The 19,096-nt window shown below is 41.5% G+C and overlaps 1 protein-coding gene across 2 annotated transcripts in view; it reads left to right on the top strand.

Moving 5' to 3' along the window:
• The window catches only part of PRPF40A (pre-mRNA processing factor 40 homolog A), a 26,687-nt gene extending 7,591 nt beyond the window's left edge, over nt 1–19,096 (top strand). For both annotated transcript variants that reach the window (XM_069982719.1, XM_069982720.1), the window contains exons 6-27: nt 174–193; nt 293–367; nt 447–557; nt 1,711–1,831; nt 1,942–1,969; nt 3,403–3,669; nt 4,635–4,743; nt 4,940–5,004; nt 5,094–5,258; nt 5,344–5,452; nt 8,167–8,317; nt 10,652–10,785; nt 10,886–11,000; nt 11,093–11,184; nt 11,796–11,912; nt 13,131–13,268; nt 13,962–14,057; nt 14,535–14,621; nt 15,023–15,122; nt 15,353–15,414; nt 17,194–17,334; nt 18,537–19,096. In XM_069982719.1, the coding sequence (XP_069838820.1) occupies nt 174–193; nt 293–367; nt 447–557; nt 1,711–1,831; nt 1,942–1,969; nt 3,403–3,669; nt 4,635–4,743; nt 4,940–5,004; nt 5,094–5,258; nt 5,344–5,452; nt 8,167–8,317; nt 10,652–10,785; nt 10,886–11,000; nt 11,093–11,184; nt 11,796–11,912; nt 13,131–13,268; nt 13,962–14,057; nt 14,535–14,621; nt 15,023–15,122; nt 15,353–15,414; nt 17,194–17,334; nt 18,537–18,629 (2,396 nt within the window). In that variant the 3' untranslated portion in view covers nt 18,630–19,096. The remainder of the gene's footprint in view (nt 1–173; nt 194–292; nt 368–446; nt 558–1,710; nt 1,832–1,941; nt 1,970–3,402; nt 3,670–4,634; nt 4,744–4,939; nt 5,005–5,093; nt 5,259–5,343; nt 5,453–8,166; nt 8,318–10,651; nt 10,786–10,885; nt 11,001–11,092; nt 11,185–11,795; nt 11,913–13,130; nt 13,269–13,961; nt 14,058–14,534; nt 14,622–15,022; nt 15,123–15,352; nt 15,415–17,193; nt 17,335–18,536) is intronic.

Here is a 19,096-nt window from a genome sequence, read left to right as displayed (position 1 = left end):
AGGTCCATCAGAGAACAGCTCTATAGCTGGAACCCTCTTCCCTATGTGTACTTCATTTTTTCTATTAAGCCTTATGGTCGGGGTAATCAGGGCATTATCTAGTATATTAATACATGCCTTATATTGCATATGTAATATAACTTATAAATAACATTTATTTTTTTCTTTTTCAGCTATGGCAGCGGTTGCACCGGTAAGTCTTCTGGATTTATTTGTCTATAAGGTGCACATATAAATGTTGGTTTCTTTAAAGAAAGAACCATACTAAAGTGTCTTTCCGCTGTCTTCCTAGTCGCCACTTCCTGTAATTTCAGCGCCACCATCTATTACAACTAATAGCACTGCTAATGAAGATCCCACCAAACCGGTAATTTACTTCACTTATTGTGTCTTTACAGAATTGATTGGTTTTCCTATTCTTATACCAGTATTTTTTCTCCTTGCAGAAATCTGTGTGGACGGAGCATAAATCACCGGATGGGAGGACGTATTACTATAATATTGAGACCAAGCAGTCTACCTGGGAGAAGCCAGATGAAATGAAAACCCCAGCGGAGGTAAAAAGCGATTTTGTATTTGTAGCTTATGTCATTCTTGAGGATGTAGTAATTCCATTATTTATTCAGCACCAACTTGTTCTGTACTTCACTGACCGGTCCCTATCCCCATTAGGGATCACAATGAAACTCAAATGTAATTGACTGAAAGAATATACGAGCATTTATTCATTCATTTATGATTGCCCTACTAAATACAGCTTTTTTTGTAATTTTCTTATTTGACCATTATGGATAGTTTCACTCCTATATATGTGTGTATATGGAAATATTCATTTGGCACATCTTTAGAATGACTTATGTTTGAGCACCTGGTTATTATACAGAGAGAAGCTGTGCTTCAGGGGTGCTGATCATCTCCTCTAGAAGCCGCTTGTTATACATTAGTTTTGTAGAATGCTCCTTAGTGAAGTATTTTTTTCGATGACTTGGGATAAGCTGATAATGCCACGGGCAGAGGGGGTTCCAGGGTCTCTCGGGGTGCCGTGGCGCTGCTCAGGTCCAAGAGGGGAGAAGGCAGTGGAACTCCGGACTTCTATGGGGGCGTCCGGCCCGGAATTCCGGATGAAAATAGGACCGGTTGTAAGAAATCCGGTCCTATTTTCCGGAACGGACACCCTGTCTGTGTGTAATGAAATGTGATTGGAAAAAACTTTCCGGACGGGTGAAGGGGGCCTAAGAGAAGTAGGCGCAATCTACGTCTCGAACACGCCAGGGAGAGGAGCACAGCAGCTTGGTCATCTCCCCGCTCATTCTACTGTCTATTACTTTTATTATTGGCAGGTACTCTGTAGCAGAGCGCCCCCTCTTTTTCTTACAGAAAGCAGATTTTCAGCATCTGCAGTCTGTATTATAAAGCACTGTGTCAGCTGCATGGGGAAAAAAGCCATTGATTTTGGTTTGAATAGAGAAAATCAGCAATGGATCTGCAACACACCTATATGTAGCAGATACAGCAATACGTATACAGAGAGGTCCGCAGTAGAATTTATTTTAGGTTCATTTATAATCTTATTTTTGACAAACTTTTCTGATGACTCATTCTCTCGATACACGGTATAGATGTGATACATGTGTCTATATGAAACGCCTGGGTCTTGGGAGGTAATAATACAGATATACAGTTCTAATTATTTCTTTTATTTTTTAAAAGCAAATGTTATCTAAATGTCCTTGGAAAGAATTTAAATCCGACTCTGGGAAGCCGTACTACTACAACTCCCAGACAAAGGAGTCTCGTTGGGCCAAACCTAAAGAGCTGGAGGACCTTGAAGGTAAACGCATTGCTCTTTATTCATTGCCAGAAGGAAAGTTCTCTTGTGTAACTAGATGCAAGATGGTAAAATTCCTGTTTAGTTAATAATCAACTTTGTTTCTTTCATAGCAATGATCAAGGCAGAAGAAAGTGGAAGGTAAGGTGTTTTATTTATTTTTTTTATTTTTATTTTAACCTTCAGTTTGTTAATAAAAAAAAATGGAATCAAACCACATAAGGCGATGTTCACATATGCATTGAAAACTAGTAGCCATAACATTAAAACCATTGATTTTTATCATGTGACAATGTGCCGGGCAAGGGGTGGGGTATACCAGGCAACAAGAGCCAGTTTTTAAGGTTAATGTGCTGGAAGCAAGAAAAATGGCCACGTGTAAACATTAAAGTGATGTATAGACAACTGAGTCATAACATCGCCAAAACTGGGCTTTTCCCAGTATGTAATGGTTAGTGCCCACTAAAAGGAGAGGGGGTGTAAATACAATACACAGGAGAGGGGAAAAGTAGGAGATTGCAGGTGATCCGACCTCTGTACCCTCCGCCAATCTCTGTATCGGGCCCTGGCTTCTGTATTATCAATAGAGCCGCTGGTACGGCACATGAAAACCAAGTACACCGCAAGAGCATTGTATTCTGCTCTTTATGGCGGCTCCATAGGAATGAATAGAGCCGCGGGTCACATGCAGTACCCGTGGCTCTATTGATAATACAGAAGCCGGGGTACCAATGTGGAGAAAATAGATTTTCCCTTTGTTACTATTAGCCTCTTCCCTCATTAGGACCTGCCAGAGGGAGAATTCTTCCTCTGTTCCCCTTTAGGGCTCTTCAAAGCGATTGCGGTCCCTATTGTTGCTATGTCAACTGGTTAGTCCCTCCCCCCCCCCCCCCCCCCATTCTATGGTTTGGTGGAATCTGCTAAACCATAGAATGAAGCCTATGGGACCAGCGGAGATGCTCAAGGCCTCGATTGGGGGTGAGCTGCAAAATACGCGACGGGTGATCCGCTGGGATTCCGTAGTGTGGACATACCCTTAAAGGGTAAATAGAAATTTGTAATACATGTCAGGCTACGGCTACATGGCTACTTTGGTCGCAAAACATAAAGATCGCACATAAATTTAGTGGATGGTGTTGCATTGCAGCATAGGGCTGCCGCCATGCAGCAGTCACAAAATCCATCTTTCATGGATTTTAGTCACGTGTTACTTGCTTACGATTTGGCTTTTTTTTAATGGCCAAATCACTACTGCAACTAAGTCACACACTTTGTAGCCCTAGCCTTACTTTTGTTTTCTCCCCACTTTGTGCTTACACATTTGGTACATTAGCCAGAAGTAGAGAACAGAAGGGAGCATGTCTACAGGCTCAGACTACAGCTTGTTGTCTGTTACCATGGAGATGTATAGGCACTGTAGAAACACATTAAAACTTTTAAGTTGCTTCATTTCACTTCTATATACGTTCAGAGATTAGCGGGTGTAAAGGTGAACGGTGTTCTAATATTAGTGCTGTAGTCAGGATTTGACCAATGACTGAAAAAAGTATCAAACTTTTTTTTTCTTCACCTAGTGTACAGGACCCAGCGGCTTCTGCAGCTCTCCCACCTGTACATACCCCTCAAGCTGCAGAAGTTGTCAGCACCACCACACCCCTAGCTGTAGAACCAGAGATGGTAATGTCCACCCCCACCACCCCTGCCATAGAGGCTGAAACTATGGTGAATGACGCTGTAGAGGAGCAAGCCTATGCTGTCACCTCTTCTATTCAAGAGAAGGATCTGGAAGTAAGCAGCAGCGGTGTTATAGAGGAATTGCCTAAACAAGAAATTTTGCCTGAGTAAGTATATATGTGTAGTTGGAACCCAGATGCTGTTTTATACTTTCATAAGAAAGTAGTGAATCTCAAGCATGATCATGTTCATCCAATTCCAAGCATGCGGCATTTGATTGCTAGTAGCTGAAGAAGCTGCAGTCTTAGGGAGTCCTGTAAAACCTGGGTATAGCCTATGGCTGACACCATGTTTTCCAGGCAGCCTTAAGGCTGCATCCGACTTCAGCCATGGGTAATCAAATGCCACCTTCTTGGGTTTGGATGAACCCGATCACGCTTCAGATTCGCTCATCTTTAATTTTTAGGGTTATAATCTCATTTGGGTTATAATGCAGACTTCCTAACTGCAGTGGACAAAAGCAGCTTTTCTTTGTTTGGGTTGTGTAAGGCAAAAAGATGCTCATTGACAGGCAGACTTTGAGGTTAACCCTTAAGGTGCCTTTACACAGATTTATCAGACAGATTTTTGAAGCCAAAGCCAGGAATTGATTTGAAATGAGGGGAAATCACAGTATTTCATTTATGACCTGATCTCTGTTTATAGTCTGTTCCTGGCTTTGGCTTAAAAAAATCTGTCAGATAAATCTGTGTAAATTGGTGATGTTTTGATTCCCCGCACCTTGCAGATCAGCTTTACCAGGGACAGAGTAACCTTACCTGTCATGAGTCTCCTAGCCTTAGCTTATATGTTCCCAGCATTGTACATGCTTTTTAGTTTCTCATGTGTTGTCTGTAGAGGATTTTTTGTGCTCAAAGTATTTATACCTAGTTCTGTGCTGGAAGTAGGACAGAGCTGAACAAAACAGCAGGAAACTGGTAACCAAATAGTAAGCTACTGACAATAAACACTTTGGGGTATCCATGAGTTGTTATTGGGGAGCTCCTGCAGTTGTCTGACACCTAAAGTCTCTATTAATTCTTCATTAAATTGACCAGGCAGTTATTTTTTTTTCTTTTTAATTGGTGTTCAGATCTATTCCAGTAGAAGAACCTGAAGAGGAAAAAGCACCTAAGAAAACCTACACTTGGAACACAAAAGAAGAAGCCAAACAAGCTTTTAAAGAACTCCTAAAAGAAAAGGTAACATATAAAATTAAAGGGGCATTCCCATCTCATAGTGATGGCATATTGCTACGATATGCCACTGCTTCAGGATTGGTGGGAGTCTGAGCTATGGGACAGAAGAGTTCACAATGCGGATTCAGTGCTGAGGCTTTACTGTTTTTAGAAAATTTAGTTTGTGGTATTCAGCAACTAACCCCCTCCTCTTCCTCAGCGTGTGCCGTCCAATGCATCCTGGGAACAAGCCATGAAAATGATCATCAATGATCCCAGATACAGGTAACAGAAGCTGTGACAACCTCTTTTGACCCAGGTCACTTGTCCTGTATAGGTCATCACATAATTTTTTCTTCTCTCCATCTCTTTAGTGCCCTGGCTAAATTAAGTGACAAGAAGCAGGCGTTTAATACTTACAAAGTTCAGACTGAAAAAGAAGAAAAAGAGGAGGCCAGGCTAAAGTATAAGGAGGCAAAAGAAGCTTTCCAGAGGTTCTTAGAAAATCATGAAAAGATGACCTCCACCACCCGATACAAGTAAGTCCAAGCCAAATACAATCCCTCTATGTGAAGTACGCTGGAATTTTTCATAGTAATCAAATTCTCATCTGTTGTCTACCAGAAAAGCAGAACAGATGTTCACAGACTCGGACGTCTGGAATGGAATTTCTGAACGTGATCGACTTGAGATTTATGAAGATGTCTTGATGTATCTGGCAAAGAAAGAAAAGGTAAATCTTCAATACAATGTTCAGATTCCTTGTCTGATGACCTGGAAGAACTGCGCAGAACAGTACAAGGTCATTCAGGCCCATGGCACATTTGATGGTGTTATTTATTTTTTGTTTGTTTAATGTTAAAGGGGTTGTCCAGCGAAAATGTTTTTCTTTCAAATCAACTGATATCAAAAGTTTTGTATAGGTTTGTAATGTACTTCTATTAAAAAATCTCAGTCTCCCCATACTTATTAACTACTATATGTCCTGCAGGAAATGGTTTTATTTTCTGTCTGACACAGTGCTCTCTGCTGACATCTCTGTCAGAGACAGGAACTGTCCAGAATAGTATGGGGATTCATAGAAAATCAAGACAAAGTTCCTGTCTCAGCCAGAGATGTCAGCAGAGAGCACTGTCAGACAAAATAAAACATCATATCCTGCAGGACATATAGTAGTTAAAGGGGTATTCCCCCCAAAATTATTTTTGCATTAATACGCTGCCCACCCGTAGCTTTCCATCTTTCCAATATAAAGTTAGTATGGATTCTGCACAGTTTTGCTGTTATCCATCTGCATTCACCCCCACGGATTGCAGAGAATCATCAGACCTCAGTCCAACCCGACACGCTCCCTGCTCCTGGCCCCCACCCTCCGTGTCGGCATCACGTGTCCTCAGTCACTGATGGGGTGGCTGCTGTTAGAGAGGGAGACAATGATCAGCGCAGCTATCACTGTCTCCCTCTCTAACAGCAGCCACCCGGTCACCCCCAGCCCAGAGCTCACCCCGTGTGTCCAGAGCCTCCCAGGCGCACCGTCCAGCACTCATCCGCAGCACACAGCCCCGCCCCACAACCAACCGCCCCCCCCCCCCCCCCACACACACACACAAACAACCGCCCCCCCCCCCCATCACCCATGGCATCCCTCACTCACCCGCAGCATAGCCTCCGTACTCACCCGCGGCAAGCTCCGCCCCCCGCAATCGCCTGCGGCATGCTACGCATTTTAGCTCTTGGGGGGAATACCCCTTTAATAAGTTTGGGGAGACTTGAGATTTTTTAATAGAAGTAAATTACAAATCTATATAACTTTCTGATATCGGTTGATTTGAAAGAAGAATGTTTTCACTGGACAACCCCTTTAAGCCTATAAGGAAAAGTTTTAATTGTAAGTTTTATGAATCTTAACTAAGCACACATCCTGCTTGTTGTTGGCATACAAGGTGATCTGTATACACAGTGTCAGTAATGTGTTCATGGGGGGGATGGGGTAAGGTAGCTGGAGGCATAATACAGTACAGCCTTTTAAGTTCCACTAACTTTCCTAAAGCTTTTTATTGTCTATAAAAGACCCCTTGCTGTACATGCAAATAAGTTAATTTAACCCCTTAAGTCTGTAGATGCTAGAGGCTGTCAAATCTACTACAAGATTCGGTGAATCCAAATCTTGTGGAGTCTCCATTGATTCTGTTAATTGTCCCAGACTTTCTAGTTCAGATTCCCTAGAAGAATGGAATAGAACTTGGCCCAATTTTACTGTAGATTCCCTCAACTCTAATGGACATTTTTGGAGGGATATTTTTTTACTGATACATTGAGCAGACATGGGAGAAACAACGGGGCATCAAGGGTTAGGGTTGGCACAGTCATGGGGCGTTCATATACACAGTACACTACTAGATATGGTAGTTGGTGGTGGGGGGAGTTGTTACTCAACTGCTGTGAAGATGACAGAGAAGCCTTGATTTACCTTGCATGCACAGTGCATATCCACTGGAGAGAGACACAGATTAAATCCCTCTTTTCCTGTTACCAGAGACGGACAATAAACAGCAGAATATCAGGAAGTGAGACCCCTAGTGGCCAAGACTTTAGAGACAAGGCTATTATTTTTTTAAGTGTCCTTTTTGGTAAATTTAAGTAGTTTACAAAAATTATAGGAATAGCGCAGGTCGCAGGTGTCAAACTTGTGGCCCTCCAGCTGTTGCAAAACTAAAATTCCCACTGGAGAGTGTCGGGTTTGACAACTCTGACATAGGTGAACACATAGAGGGAAGTTAACTTTGATCCCAGCCATTCAACTGAGTGTAACATACAACTGACAGCCTCTGAGCTTATGCTGTAATTCGTCACTGCCCATACACCTTAGATTGATGTACGTATCCGCCACATGCCTTTATGTAAAACACAATTCCATGCACTTGGGGTGGAGCGGCAGTCAGTCAAAAGGCAGCCGGCTGATAAGCAGATTACCGAGATAAGAAAGCAAATTCACTTTACTATAAATTTGTTCATCTTTAACTAACAGGTGATGTGCTCTACTAACCTTTATAATAAGATTTGTAGCTGTGCAGTTGGTGTATGAATAAAGTCAACAATGCAGAACAAGTGACATTTAGCAAGCTCGTCTGATGGGTCCGTAGCTTTATGCTTAAATGTAATGGAACTGAAGGCAGGAAATACATCTCTTGTATTTTTTTGCGTGTAGGCAAAACCATCTACACACGAGACAAAAAAAACATCTATCCATTGAGCATGTTTGTAATCAGGTGTTGGCGTTCCGGCATTCCTTGTGACCTTTAGAGATCATTATGTGAATGTGCTTCTGCCACAAGGTATTAGATTTGTTATTGCCATGTATGCTGTGTCATTTAGTTACCAGGTAGTTTATTTATTCTTATTTTCCCCTCTTGTAATTGTGCATTTCTTTGTTCTGTGACTTTGCAGGAGCAAGCAAAGCAACTGAGGAAGAGGAACTGGGAGGCTCTGAAGAACATACTGGACAACATGGCCAATGTGACCTACTGTACCACTTGGTCAGAAGCACAGCAGTACCTCATGGATAACCCAACATTTGCTGAAGATGAAGAATTACAAAGTGCGTAAAATACAGCCTTTTTTTTTTTTTTCATTGCTTGTAGGGAAACCATGATGGCAGTGGTAAACCTAGCAGACACCATACACCTGGAGTCCACCAGCTTTCTTTGTAGTGTACATTGTTTTAATAGTGAGCATGCTGCACTCTCTTCCTGTCAAATTTAGCTGGTGATGGGGTTCCCTTGTTGTCTTATAGGCATGTTGCAAACTACTGGTTTCTGCTTTCCAAATCTTATCCAACCATTGGAAAGGATAGAAAGGGACCACCCCCCTTTTACAGTGTTCCCCAGTAGTTTTTTCTGGAAGACTAAAAAGACCAAGAGTTTATGAGACTCGGGATGCTTCCTCACAATTGAAGATGTTGTTTCTGGGAAGTCTTATACTATGCATACTGCCTCTCCATGGCATAAAACAGCAAGTGTGCCCTTATTAACCCCTTCACTCATTTTACTGCTCCTGCTGTGCAATCTTCCTGTCCCGGCTATGGCTCTGTCTTCTCATGACCTCCTGCTCCTCTGTTTACCTCTGTGATTGGCTGAGAAGGATGTCAGCTGAGTCAGTAGGCACCTCTAAAGGTTTAATGCAAGTTTTTGGAGCCAATGCCAGAATTGGATTGAAGTGGACAAGTGTCAGTCTTTCCATGATGCTGGTTTCTGTTTATTATCTATTCTCGGCTTTGACAACAAAAACTGCGTAAAACGAACCTGCTTGTGAGAACACATCCTTACTGCAAGAATTGCAGCCTTCATCCCATTTAAAGTGTCACTGTCGTGACTTTTTTTTTCAGAAGTCAATAGTCAAGAAACTTTGCAATTGGGTTTATTAGCCGAAAAATGCATTTTTAGCATGAAAAAGCAGTTTGAAGCTCTTCCCCCCCCCCCCCCCCCCCCCCCCCGTTCTCCTATGGAGAGAGCTAAATAAAAGACCAAAACAGGACAACAAAGAGTTAATCTACAAATACATTGCCCTTTATCTCCTCTGACAGTCACCACTACCTCTCTGAGCTCTGATTACAGCTGTCACCCATCCTCTGTTATCTGCTCTCTGCTGCCGGCTAACTCCCTCCTCCCCTCTCCTTAGAACAGACTGGGGACGTCTGATGCAACAAGTCACAATTTCCTGATTTTTTTTTTTTTTTTGCAGTGGATGGAAAAGAGGAGGGAGGGGGGGCCTGGGAAAAGGCTTTTTGAATGCAGATAATGGCATATTTTGCTAATAAACCCAATTACAAAGTTTCTTAAAATCGCCTGGACCCTCTTTAAGGGTTATTCCCATCTCAGAAAGTGATGGCGGCCTATTGCAAAGTTTCCCTCTGATCTTTCCTGAGATTACCTGAGCGAGAGTGCTCTCTCCCCTACGTGTTTCCCTACAGAGCGGAACCCATCAAGCTTTTTTTTTTTTTTTTTCTTTCATGATAAAAATATTGAAAGTCAATGGTTGAGGGCGTCTGACTGTTCATTCAGGACTTTTATGTTGACATAAAGTAAGCTTGACAGGTTTTCAAATTGCTTGACCTTTCTTCCCAGGTGACTTTTTGTCAGTGATGGTCAATTTTTATCGTGAAGTTGATTTATTTTATTTTATTTTCCCAGTGATACCAGTTTTTTCTATCATAAAGGAGTTGTTATAAAGTTTCTTCTTATTTGGCTATTCAAATATATTTTTTTTTTGTCTGTGACATGCAGAGCCTTATTTTTATATTGGTGCACAATTTAAAAACTGAAATACTTTAGTCCACTTTTCATTCTGCTTTGCTGCTCCAGGTCTGCAAACATATCCAGCACCTTCTGCAGCTACCTAATACCTGGTGGTCACATAATCGACAGGAAGCAGTATGGCTCCTGCAAGCTGCGTATCGGTACTCACTGATCTCTGTGTATACAGTGATTGGAAAGGCAGGGTCAGTAATAAACCATCTGTGCGCGGTTGCCTTTCCTGCAGGGACATGATCTCTACTCAGCTATATGCTTTGCAGCAACCTTTTGAAACATCCTTTGTGGTTAAAAACCTAATTATGGACCCTTTAAATAGATGGAAGCTCATCTGCTAAGAATAGTGAATGGCTCTTAAATATATCTCATTATTTTTATACACTACAAAGAGGGGCTAATGATCTATTGTAATACTTTGCCCATGTGGTGGTGCTGTAGGGAAAGTTAGCAGTTGCTGCCTCCATAGAGCACTCCTGATAGCTTGAAAACCCCTTGGGAGACACTTCCAGCAAAGGAAAAGGAATTGTCCAAAGCAGAAGTATCTTACAGTGAGCAAGGTGGGTTTTTTGTTTTTTATATTGCATTTGACATATATATATTTTTTTTTACTTTTTTTTCACCAGATATGGATAAAGAAGATGCCTTGATATGCTTTGAAGAGCATATTCGTGCTTTAGAAAAGGAGGAAGAAGAGGAAAAGCAAAAAACGTTGTTACGAGAAAGAAGGCGGCAGCGTAAAAACAGAGAATCTTTCCAGGTTAATCTAAAGCGTTTTTATATTTATCAGATTTACAAAATTGGTCAAAAACATTTCATAAGAGAATTTTTTGTTAAATCCTGGGACTTTATGATTGTAGGTCTTTCTGGATGAATTGCATGACCACGGTCAGTTACATTCCATGTCTTCGTGGATGGAGCTGTATCCTACCGTCAGCTCTGACATACGCTTTGCCAACATGCTCGGTCAGCCAGGTAAGAGAATGCGGTCGTTTGTTTGTCTGCAACTTTCTCTGTCTTACTGCTTTGGTTTCTAGAATGTCTAAAATCGCACGTCTTTATTACAGGTTCTACTGCTTTAGATCTCTTTAAATTTTATGTGGAGGGTCTCAAAGCTCGATATCACGACGAGAAGAAAATAATTAAAGATATATTAAGGGTAGGTGGTTATTTATTTTTTTTCCTTTGTCAACCAAATCTAAAGAGTTTAAGCTACATCTAGTTTCTAGTTGGCATATCAACCTGGATGTCTTGGAAGGTGATGGCGATCTGTGATCCATTTATTTATTTATTTTTTATTTTTGCTGAATTTTGTCTATTGATTCCTATTTAGTCTTATAAGAGGGCATCATCTATGTTTAAGGTCCTCAATAAAGATTAGTGAGCTGCCACCTCTGTCCATGACAAATGACAAGTACTGTCCAAAGCAGTTGTAAATCCTCATAGAAAACCTCTTCTGCTCTGGACAGTTCCTGACAGGGACAGAGGAGGCAGCAGAGAGCACTGTGTCAGACTGGAAAGAATATACCACTTCCTGCAGGACATGCAGGAGCTGATAAGTACTGAAAGACTAGAGATTTTTAAATGAAAGTCTATATAATCTATAATCTATATAACCTTTTGACACCAGTTGTCTTAATTTTTTTTTTTTCTCCAGCATACCCCTTCAAGTCATTGGTGTCTGTAATGTAGTGGATTGGTGCAGGAACCGTGACTTATGTACAGTAGATCAATCAGCCATTTATTTAACCCATTCTGTTCGCTTTGTAGGACAAAGGATTTGTGGTTGAGCTTCGCACAACATTTGAAGATTTTGTTACGGTTATCAGTTCAACGAAAAGGGCCACGACGTTAGACGCTGGAAATATAAAGCTCGCTTTTAACAGTGTAAGTTACAAAGGATATTCTACAATACATATTCCTTTTTCAGATATCTTAAAGGTACCCTTTTACTTGTTTAATACTGCCTGAAGTACAGGCATCATGAAAGATTAACAGGCTTCTTTATCACAATGACGTGTAAACACTCTGAGACAGCACAGCCATTCAGGTTAAATATAGTAACCCTACCCTAGAAGGAGGTGCTGGGTCATTGACTGCTCGATCTCTCCCTGTTGTACCTAGTGCATGGGGAGAAATCTGTCAGTCAGGGCCAGTGGACCCTTCGCGGACTCTGCATCCCATTCTTGTCCTAAGCTACAACTTTGGATCACTCTGAAATGATACAGCCATTCAAAGTGACTCATAGATCATTGTTATAAGTCATTAAATGACAATTCTGCAACATTTCTTCTCGTAGCTTGGATTGACCTGACCTTACTCGAGATTTACTCATCTATAATAACAGAATAGCCAACTGGATGTTTTAGAGTTGAAGGCGTCTCCCTACAGTCTAGCACTGATTGCATAGCGCCATACTGTAGGGACACGCCCCCAACTGGTAACACCCATTTGACTTTTCAATCGTACATTCCTAGTAAAGATAACAAATGAATGACACAACAATAAAAGAATTATGTCATGGAGAATATAAGCATTTACTTAAAACAAGCAGATCATGAACATGGATCGTATTTTTGAAAGCCAGCTGCAGACTTTTATGTTGCATCTGTCTATTGTCTGTAAGAATATGTCTGTATATTTTATATATGGACTAAACTTTCTTTTTAGAAGAGACTTATAAATGTTGCAGATGAATTGCTGCATAAAACATGTGTACGGCTTCTTCCCGCTGCCAGGCTGGTTTGTATCCAATGTCTAATTTACATTTGCCCATTAATCAGAGCAGTAACAATTGTCAGTCTGAAGCTGATGTATGAGCAGTCTGGCCCAAGTTTTGGGACACAATGTATGCAAAACAATTTTGGAAAGCAGAGGCGTGAAGTGTAGAGGAAATTGGGTTTTACATATGAAAAGCCTCGCAAACAGAGCTGTGATTGACTGCTGCTTACCCATCATCAGACGCCGTACACGCCACGGAGGGAGATTTATCGAAGCAATGCTGTTGTCTGTAGCCGCAAATAACGTTGCTTGTTAAAATGTTTCCGTACCTGTTTTAGGCTGAGAATTGTTACACATTCTGACATTTTGTCATTTGTTTTGTAGCTCTTGGAAAAGGCTGAGGCTCGGGAGCGAGAGCGTGAAAAAGAGGAAGCAAGAAAAATGAAGAGAAAGGAATCTGCTTTCAAGAGCATGCTAAAACAAGCAGCGCCTCCTATTGAAGTGGACTCTGCTTGGGAAGAGGTAGTTATACTAAATCAACATCTACCTCTTCTCTTTAGAGCCTTATACACTCGCTGCTTGTGTGGCGCGACCCATGTTCACACCATATGAGCATGACATACACCAGGCTTGTGCAGCGATCCTGATCCTACCAAACTGGCAGTGAGCAGGGCATCACAGCGGAGAGGGATTGCAGCCTGAGGGAACAGCAGACCCCGGGACCATGTTGTTTTGACATTTCATTCCCCCTTGAAAGGATATAGATACACTTTAAAGAAAAGTATTGGAATCATTGAACATAGTTTGCCTTGCTCTTCTGTAATGGGTTTTGTTATTAAATGGGTTTTTCAATTAAAACTTATACCAATCGACAGGCGATCTCAGATTGGCCTCTGGCTCCTTTTTCTTTTAATAGAGCCATGGGTCGGTATGTGGCCTGCACTTCTATTCGTTCCCTAAGGAGCCACCGAAGCGAGCAAAGTACAGCGCTCAACTCTTTCCATAGAACACTGTGTTTTGCCATTTGGTCTATCCAGCGGCATACTTGAATCGCCGAATGTTTTGAACTGTCTCATTCTAATTAATGGGATCAGTTCAGCTATCCATTTCCCTCCGTCACAGTAACAAAGCAATAAAAAAAAAAAAAACCCTGCCGGATCTCTGAGTGAATGTAAACCTGCCCTTAACTGGACCTGCTTTTCACTTTCCTTTCAGGTACGGGAGAGGTTTATTAAGGAGCCGGCGTTTGAAGACATCACACTGGAGTCTGAACGCAAGAGGATATTTAAAGACTTTGTGCACGCTCTAGAGGTAGGATTTCTCTTCATATAAATTGTTTGTCACTACAGCGAAGGGATTAGTTTTTAGGTTTACAGCATTTATTTGCTGACTCTGCAATCTTCTACTGTATAAATTATTAGCTAATATGCTTAAACATATTAACAAGAGTCTTTGTAAATATGTCGGAATATATATATATATATATATATATATATATATATATATATATATATAATATCGGAAAGATGTAGGGTTATTGCTGTGTTATTGGCAGATCTTCCCAAGGCACAAATCCTAAGTAATCTAACACAGGGTTAGGTGACAATGCAATAGAAAACACTATGACTGCAAATCTGTCTATCCCCCCGCAGCTACCAGAGTCTCTCTCAAAACCTAGATGTTTATTGCTTAGGAGTGATGGCTTATACGTGCCGTACCTCATCTCTAAAGCATAGTCTTAGTACTGTGGACATATTATTTAATAGATATTTCATGTCTTTCCTGCAGCATGAATGTCAGCATCATCATTCGAAAAACAAGAAGCACTCAAAGAAATCTAAAAAACACCATCGAAAGAGATCACGCTCGCGTTCGGTTAGTACTTTTGTAATAGGCTTGCCTATGCATAGATGTGATATTCATAGACCACATATATTTAATACGTGGTTAAAGAGACGGTCTGCTGTTATGTATATTAAAACAGCCGTTTATGGTGGTCAAATAAGTGTACTCGCCTTATTTATTCTGCTGAGTGCAGTGACACCGCTCCAGTCCTCGTTGCTTTCTTATTACATCCCTGGAGGATGATTTCTGCTAATGACATACCTGGGGCTCCCTGCAGCCAATCGCTGGTCTTGGTGGTCCTGTGTTTTACTACTGATTGGCCTAGTAGTTGGTGCTGTAGGGTGCGCTGAGTACAGGAAGTATGTCAAGCAGAGAAATGGAGGTGGTAGTCTTGGACTTCTTGACAGATTTGTGTTCATATTGATTTCTAGGGCTCTGAATCAGAAGAAGAGGATGAAAACCACACAAAAAAGAAAAGACAGAGATCAGACTCTCGTTCAGGGTCTGAACATTCCACAAGTGCAGAGTCAGGTAAGTTCTGGTCCTCTGGGCGAATAAAACCTGCTGCCATGGCACACATTACATAGGATTCTAGTCTAACAATGTTGGGGGGTGTAAGTAGAATTTGAATGTTGGGGTACAGTCCCTCCCAGTGTGCCTTGCACAGTTTTATATTTTCTGCACAATTAATTACTGTTAAGGTCATTGCACAAAAAAAAAAATATATATATATATTTTTTTTCTTTTTATTCCCTTTACAGAAAAAAGTTATAAGAAGGCAAAAAAGCACAAGAAAAAAAGCAAAAAGAGAAGACACAAGTCTGTAAGTAGTTTAATACTTAATCCCATCTCAGCTCGGTTCTTGTGCGCTGTATAAGTTTGGTGAGCTGAATGGCTTCAGTAATGTCAGACGCACCAAGAATGTGACCGTAAATCATTTTGGAAGGAATCCATTTGCATTGATATTAGTTACCTGATATCCGTTCACTGCACACATCTGACCATATGCATGGCTTAGGCTCTGTTGACATCATGGTAAAATGTAGCTGTTGTTTCAAAATACTTGACAAACTTGTCAAAAGTTCTGTTGAGTCCGGGTCTGAGTGTTCAGACTTGTACGGATTGGGATAAGGAGCCAGGAGAAGACGTGCTGCAGCGTGTCCTCTCTCCACTCTGTGTAAGAATTGGCCTCCATAGAGCTCCATTGTAAGCCTGAGCATGGTGTACATCAGTCTTCTGTTCAAGATATATATCAGGATACAGAACTTACTAGGTGCATGAATGTCATATGAACAAAGCTTTGGGGAGCTACTTCAAATACTGAGTTTTAGGCTCCTTGATTTCTGTATTGCTCCCCTGAAGAACCAGGGTCAGCCTCCGCCCAACACTGTAATCTGCATCTTAAAAACAACTCTAAAATCCGTCCCTTCCTTACTGTCGAATCCGCTAAAACTCTGTCGCTTTGATTCATTCCCGTCTAGACTACTGCAATTCCCTACTAATCGGTCTTCCTTCCTCTAAACTCTCCTCTCTCCAGTCCATTCTCAATACAGCGGCCAGGCTCATCTCCCTGTCCAGCCGCTATACCGATGCCTCCCACCTGTGCCAGTCACTACACTGGCTGCCTATTAAACACAGTGCTGCACCTCCCTATATCTCCTCCCTCATCTCTGTCTACCGCCGTACCAGTGCCCTACGCTCCTCTAACGACTTACGACTAACATCCACCTTGATGCGCACCTCTCACTCCCGTCTCCAGGACTTCACCCGAGCTGCACCAGTTCTATGGAATACATTACCCAAGACTGTCAGACTCACCTCCAATACACAAAGCTTCAAACGTGCCCTCAAATGTCATCTGTTCAAGCAGGCTTACCAGGTTCCCTAATTTTGACTGCTACCCTCAACCTGCACACGCACACACATACACACACGCCAAGCATTTAAGCACTTAGACCTGTACATGCAGGCATTGGCTGGTGACAGGTTCACCCCCCCTTACCCGCACTGCCTTATTTATAAAGATGGCCGGACCATAAGAACAATGAAGCACTTTGCCCCTCAGCCATTCTGTCTCGCACCCCCTCCTGATAGTGTGTAAGCTCATGCATGCGAGCCGGGACCTCACTCCTCATGTATGGATAATTATATGTATCTCTGTAATATCTATTTTTTGTCTATGTATGTACCCCAGAATTGTAAAGTGCTGCAGAATCTGTTGGCGCTATATAAATAAAAATTATTATTTAGATAGCGCCAACAGATTCCACAGCATTTTAAAATTCTGAGGGTACATACATAGACAAGAATCAGACATAACAGAAATACACATGGAATCATTAAGCCAACGTGTTCAGAGTTAATACACTTGAATGTATGTGTGTGTGTGTGTAAAATAAATATATATATATATATATATATATATATATATATATATATATATATATATATATATATGTATATGTGTGTGTGTGTATATATGTGTATGTATGTGTGTGTGTATATATATATATATATATATATATCATTCATTCATTCAAGTGTATTCATTTATTATACATTTTTATCACTGGTTTATTTTAACAATTTTGTCTGTTATCAGAATTCTCCAGAATCCGAAGCAGACAGGGAAAGAGAGAAAAAAGAAAGAGACCGAGAAAGGGACAAGGAGAACGATAAAGAGCGATCAAGACAAAAAGAGTCTAAACAGAAATCCCCAAAAAGGAAACCAGTGAAAGACTCTGTAAGTGCAGCTCTATATGAAGTGGTTTTGTGCCGGGGACGTAATCAGAGTGTCTGCTTGTGGCCTGTTACACAGAGATTATCTGCCAGATTGGGTAGCTATCTCCCCATGTCATAGAGCCGGTGATCATCGGCTGATCGATGTCTTGTAGCATGTCAGTAAAAATCTTCCCCCGTCAGCCGCACATTTCTCCCTGTAATAGATGTGTGGCTGATAACTAGTTAATAGGCTCCATAAAAAAAAATAGCAGACTGTTGCTCGATTACAGCACGGGTTGGGCTGTGTAATATGTGGTGCCATTGATCTCCTTTTTTTAGCTTGGTCGATGCATTTGTTGATAAAGTTTCACACACAAGCTTAAAGGGAATGTACCATCAGTACATAAGAATAAGTGTGAACAAGTGTTGCATATGAATAGAACAGCGCTGGTGCCTTTTTTTAAAACTCTGCCCGGTTCCCACACACAGTACTGAGCATCAGGCTGAAGCACATGGTCTGGGCCGCCCCCAGTGGGAGGAAACCCCCACCCCACTATGACGCAGCTCCATTGATTCTAAGAGAGGAGGGGGTTTCCCCTCGCTGGGGGCGGCCCGGCCCATCTCCAGGGCTTCAGCCCGGGGTGGTGCTTGGTAAATAGACCAACGCTGTGTGTGGGGACTGGGTCGTGGTTCAAAAAAAAAAAATCTATAGGTATTTCAGGAAAGCTTTTTTTTTTTTAAAGGGGTATTCAGTATCTTATCACATGTTGCTGGGAACGTAGTATAAGATAATCCTTTTAAGAGTCCCACCATGAGGAAATGGGGAAAGTAACACAAATGGTACTTACCTGGGTCCCTGCAGCTCCTGTTCCAATGACTTACTGTTTTGTCATGGCTTTGTACTTGAGTGTACTGCTGGTAATGCCCCAAGCCACCCAGAGGAAAACAAGTGGTGGTAAATGGGACCATTTCTGCATATATACTGTATGCGGTAAGCTTATTAGTCCTTCTAGGCTTAGTTTAGAATATACATGGTGCACTTTAATCCCTAAGAGCAGAGCTTGGAGACCATGGGCCACAACTGCATTTCACTTTCATTTTGATAACCGAGAAAGGGAACCTAGCATATTCGTCCATGAATGAGAGACATGCAGGTGTGAACCCACCCTGACTGGGTCGCACTATCAGTTTAGCTCTCTAAGTATTTATTTTTTGCATTTTCAGGGTCACTGGGACACATCCGGAAGTGAATTAAGTGAAGGAGAGCTAGAAAAGCGGAGGCGAACCCTCCTAGAGCAACTGGACGATGATCAATAGGAACGACGCATTACCAAATATGTTTACAATAAAATGTGACAAATTCTGATGGTTTCTAGCAGGGAACTGTTCGCCTTTCCTTGGATTCAGCTGCTCTCTGTATAAATAATTCTCTCCATTGGAGAATGTGCTTAATGTTTAAAACTCAAAAGTTGTAAATTTCACTTTTTTTTTTTTTTTTTCTCCCATCCCCCAATACTTGCCTTAAGTAACCAATAACAGAATGTGCCACCTGATTTTCTGTAAACCATTAAATTGACCTTGTTTTGGATAATATCTATTTATCCCCATTGGCTCCGGGAGGGCAGGGTGGGGGACTGGACTGTAATTCTGGTTTAAACAGAATCTTATTTTTTATATTCCCTTTTTGGTTGCAGCCGTTCCTCCCGTGATTATTCTGTGGTAAACATTCTTCTGACTGGGCTATTTTTGTACATTTTTATGAATTATTAAAGCCTTGTCTTTTA

Source organism: Dendropsophus ebraccatus, chromosome 9 (assembly GCF_027789765.1).
Source record: "Dendropsophus ebraccatus isolate aDenEbr1 chromosome 9, aDenEbr1.pat, whole genome shotgun sequence".
NCBI lineage: Eukaryota > Metazoa > Chordata > Amphibia > Anura > Hylidae > Dendropsophus > Dendropsophus ebraccatus.
The sequence above is the reverse complement of the archived record's forward strand: the minus strand, read 5'-3'. Positions and strand labels throughout refer to the sequence as shown.